The 5,000-nt window shown below is 40.5% G+C and overlaps 1 protein-coding gene across 1 annotated transcript; it reads left to right on the forward strand.

The window, feature by feature from the left end:
• The first annotated feature begins 2,296 nt into the window (after window positions 1-2,296).
• LOC126987518 (uncharacterized) lies at window positions 2,297-4,964 on the forward strand. The gene is made up of 2 exons (XM_050844515.1): window positions 2,297-2,707; window positions 3,935-4,964. The coding sequence occupies exons 1-2, from the start codon at window positions 2,415-2,417 to the stop codon at window positions 4,752-4,754; spliced, it is 1,113 nt and encodes a 370-aa protein (XP_050700472.1). The 5' UTR covers window positions 2,297-2,414; the 3' UTR covers window positions 4,755-4,964.
• The last annotated feature ends 36 nt before the right edge of the window (window positions 4,965-5,000 follow it).

A 5,000-nucleotide genomic window follows, 5' to 3' on the forward strand; every position in this document is an offset into this window, starting at 1 on the left:
GGAAACGAACAAACAGATGGGAGAAGGGGAGGCGACACGGGAAATGAGGCAGGAAAGAGGATAAAGGCAAGGGAAGGAAAGGGAGGAAAGCGGAAGGACAGATAAATAAAGAAGGAGAATGCAGAAACGGACACGAAGGAGGAAAGAGGAAGGAATAAGAAGCGAAATGGGAAAACAAGAAGCACAGAGAAAAATAACAAAAAGGGACACTGAAGGAAAGATGAGGCAAGGAAAGTGTATATGGATGAAACACTAAGAAAAATTAGAGGAATGAAAGAAAACATGACTAAAGATGGAAAAAAAATGGGAAAAGGGAAGATGTAGGAGCAGAGGAAAGGAAAAACAAAGCGGGAATGTTAATCGACAAAGGAAAAAAAGGGAAAAAAGAAAATAAACATAAAATAATGAGATTCCACACGTCATCCATAATCCCTGAAAACCCTCACTATTGAAGCTTCTTAAATGAAACGGTTCAAAACTTTCTCTCTCTCTCTCTCTCTCTCTCTCTCTCTCTCTCTCTCTCTCTCTCTCTCTCTCTCTCTCTCTCTCTCTCTCTCTCTCTCTCTCTCTCTCTCTCTCTCTCTCTCACAATGCTTGGCTGTTTTGCCGATACCATTTAAACGAGAAAGGATTAAAACGACGAAGAGGAGCGAGGGAGGGAAACAGACTGTAGGAGAAAGTCAAATGATCCATGAAATTAAAACAAAACAAAAAATACCACCAAAAAAGATACTGATTAAACAAAAGCAAAACGAACGAGAGCGAGAAATTTCACGATGAAGTTAAATGTTTAAGAAGAGGACATAAAAAAAGAGAGAGAGAGAGAGAGAGAGAGAGAGAGAGAGAGAGAGAGAGTAATGGGAGGAGCAGAGCCAGGGAGAATCACGGGAGATGGATGAAGAGGGCGACTGAGGACCACTGCGACCTCATTACCGGAGAGGAAAAAGGCGACTCGGTAGATTAGATTGAATTTAAAAGTAACAGAGAGAGAGAGAGAGAGAGAGAGAGAGAGAGAGAGAGAGAGAGAGAGAGAGAGAGAGAGAGAGAGAGAGAGAGAGAGAGAGAGAGAGAGAGAGAGAGAGAGAGAGAGAGAGAGAGAGAGAGAGAGAGAGAGAGAGAGAGAGAGAGAGAGAGAGAGAGAGAGAGAGAGAGAGAGAGAGAGAGAGAGAGAGAGAGAGAGAGAGAGAGAGAGAGAGAGAGAGAGAGAGAGAATATTGGGTGACTGAATACAATAGCTAATTAGAACAAAGAAATTAAAAACACGTAAATGACTAAGAGGCTTCTCGTCTCATCTCTCTCTCTCTCTCTCTCTCTCTCTCTCTCTCTCTCTCTCTCTCTCTCTCTCTCTCTCTGTGCCACCTCCTTACCTCCTTTCAATGTTTGCGTCTTTAGTACTTTCCCCTTCTCCACCACCACTACCACCACCACAACCACCATATCCTCCTCCTCCTTCTCCTCGCCCTTCTTATCTTTCTCCTCCTCTTCTCTCAGCGTCTTTGTATCTCCTTTTCTCAATGCATTGACTCCGTTTCTATTATAACTGCCTCAACTCATTCTTTCACTCATATGTGTTATTTCTCCTATTTCTCCTATTACTCATTTCTCACATATTCCTCCTCCTCGTTCGCCTTCTCCTCTTTTTTTACTCTTCCTTCATATCCTCTTCACTTACTCCTCCTCCTTCTCTTATTCCTGCTAAACCTCGTCCAACATCTGTAAAGCTGCAAGAAAAAGAACTCATCATGATGCAACGAATGATTAGCATGTTCATTACTCGGGCTGCTAACATATCACTAATATAGTGATGTAGATTGAATCTGTTCTGGGCGAGAATAAATCTGGGGCGTTCATTTCTTTCATCAAGGAAGCTGCTGGTTAATGTTATCCTGGCTGACAATGTCCGTAGAGTTTGTTTCATATCACTGCCTACGCAACGCTCCGCTTGTAAAACACTGCCTCTCTTGTAGACCTAAGGGAGTTCATGGATGGCTAACTGACGGGAGAAATTGCTGGAAAACCTTCTGCTGATTACTCATTTGGTTAATAAATGTGGCAGGAGATTGTAGTTGTATAAATTAAGCAAAAAGATTTTGAAAACGTTGCATCGGAAATAGCAAAGTAAACGTGATAAAAAAAGAACAGAGTAATAGAGAAAAGTGATATTTCTAATCTTACTACTATTACTACTACTACTACTACTGTCATTACTTCCACTGTTAGTACTACTACTACTACTACTACTACTACTACTACTACTACTACTACTACAGGCCTCCATCCATTAGGGCCAGAGCACACTAGCCACTTTTTAGAGCCACAAGTTGCGACCACATGTGGCGACCACATGTGGTTATGTTTTGAATACCCGGCCACATTTGGTCGCCACATCGATATCACTACATCTCAGTTTCAGCATGGACTCTGAGGAAGAGGCACTGTCACTGCTTATACTTCTGCGACGTCGCCGCCGCCGTCGTCGGAGAGCGCTATGGATGCACCCAATTACTGCTTCGAGATTGACCCACGGACAGTTTTACATGATAATGAGTGACTTAAGAGCAGATGATGATAAATTTTTTGACTACTTTAGGATGACCCAGGAAAGTTTCAACGAACTCTTGGCCATAATTGGCCCCCACATTCGCAAAGACAGTACACACCTAAGGAAGAGCATTCCAGCTGAGGAGAGACTTGCCATGACATTAAGGTATGTAAATAATACAATTATTTTTAGTGAGTTTATTAAACTGTATTTCAATGAAACTGTACTGCAATACAAAGCTATATTTCCTTTCCTATATCACTAAGATTATGAATGCTTCCAATGATAATATTTGTGTTGTCACTTCAGTGTTTTGTTCACAAATTACTCATGACTGAATCATCCGACCATGGGGATAGCGCTGGTGTTTCAGATAGTTGTGCAGGTGATGGTGTACAGGGTAGTACGGGTTGGCTTTGAGGTACTGTTGATTGTGCATGCATGATGCTAGGAGCGAAATTGTGTGATGTATGACTCGCATGTGAATATGGACTTGGGACGGTTTGTTGATATGATGTAAAATACAGATGATTTGGATGTTGTTTATACCTCTTGATCACATTCATGATTTCAAGCTTAGCATCGAACTTGACACTCTCAGGAATACTCTTGAAGTCAGGCACCAGACCAAGAAGGAAATCTCTATCATGATCGTGAGGGACGCTTGCTTTCTTAGCTAAAGCTTCCAGAATAATCTTTTCATCTGATTGTACAGTTGATTTCTTCCTTTTTACATTAGAAGTGGAAGGTGCAGGCTCTCCTGGGTTTTCTCGTTCATCTCCCTGCACTGTAGTATCCTCGACACTTTCAGCTGCATGTGGTTTTGTTGCGCAAATTTCTTGAAGAAAAGACAGCTGTTTGAAGTACAAATATTCCTTCCTCCCACTTCCTGCGCCAGATCCCGATTTTTCTTTCTTCGACAATGTCAGTTCTCTTCTATAGGAGTCCCTCAAACTCTTCCATTTCCGTTGTAGATCTGTAGCTGTAAGAAGATGTAAAGATTAGTTATAAAGTTATTAGTCTACACACTAGCTTCATCAAAAATAACTACATGAATAAAATTTCAATGATAGCACAACGTTTTCTCATGTATTATTATTTGTCGGGTTAAATTAAAGTCGCGTCAAAATCTGAGTGAAATGAGTTTCATGTTATAATATGTAACATCCTCTAGCGCAAGTAGTCCTATGCACTAGGTAGCCATACTTGCTATAAATAGCAGAACATTTCTTTAGAAGTGGATATATCTCATTAACGGCTAATTTGCGGCAGAAATACCATAGAAGAAAGGTGTCTTAGAATTGTCTGAAGTATAAGAAAAACGATGTTATAGTCCGCTATCGAATATTGGGTAGTTCTATAAATTTACCGATTTTTAAATGTTCTTTTCAGGTTCTTAGCAACAGGGTGTTCCTCTTCTGAACTACATTACACTTTCCGGTGTGGGAAGTCCACCGCTAGAGGGATCGTGCAAGAAGTCTGCAAGGCGATAAGGGAGTATCTACACGACCTATGTTTCCCAGAATTAACAAAGCAAGAATGGCTGAAAATTGAAGAAGGCTTTCGTTGTGAAGCACACTTTCCAAACTGCATAGGCGCCATCGATGGCAAGCATGTGAGGCTCATTAAACCAACGGGCAGTGGTTCTAACTACTTTTGTTACAAGAAGTATTTTTCAATGGTGTTGTTAGCTGTATGTGACGCAAACTACAGGTTTACTTTTATAGATGTCGGTTCTTATGGTAAAGCATCAGACTCCTCAATCTACAAAAACAGTAACCTCTACAAAAAAATGCAGCAAAATACACTGAACATTCCTAGCGATAAACCAGTGTCAACGAATGGGGACCCACTTCCCTTCGTTTTCGTTGGCGACGAAGCTTTTGGCCTCTCTACTCACATGCTACGCCCGTATGGGGGAAAAAATCTCCAACACAAAAAGAAAATTTTTAATTATCGCTTATCAAGAGCGAGGCGATACATCGAAAGTGCATTTGGCATTCTCACAAATAAATGGCGCATATTTCATAGACCACTGGATTTACATGTTGAGAATGCCGAAAACATTATCAGGGCATGTTGCACTTTACACAACTTTGTAAGAGAAAGGGATGGTGTACAATTTGAAAACACACTGAATGTTGTAGGTCTGACTGATGGTGATGGTGCAATACAAGCAGGATGCCCTCGATCCGCTATAACAATAAGATAAAAGTTCTCGGACTACTTTTCCAGCATAGGATCAGTGTCGTGGCAGGATAGAATGATTGGGAACAGAGTGTAGGGCAAGTCAATGTGTGACATAGTAAAGGATGTAATGTGTTACAAACTTTTTTCTAAATTATTTCTTGTGTCACTTATGTATTAAATATACATTATTATACATTATTATACAGCTATGTATGAAATACTAGACTTACAATATCAAATATTGTGAATATAAATATATGAAATGTCA

This window comes from Eriocheir sinensis, chromosome 65 (assembly GCF_024679095.1).
Source record: "Eriocheir sinensis breed Jianghai 21 chromosome 65, ASM2467909v1, whole genome shotgun sequence".
Classification (NCBI taxonomy): Eukaryota; Metazoa; Arthropoda; class Malacostraca; order Decapoda; family Varunidae; genus Eriocheir; species Eriocheir sinensis.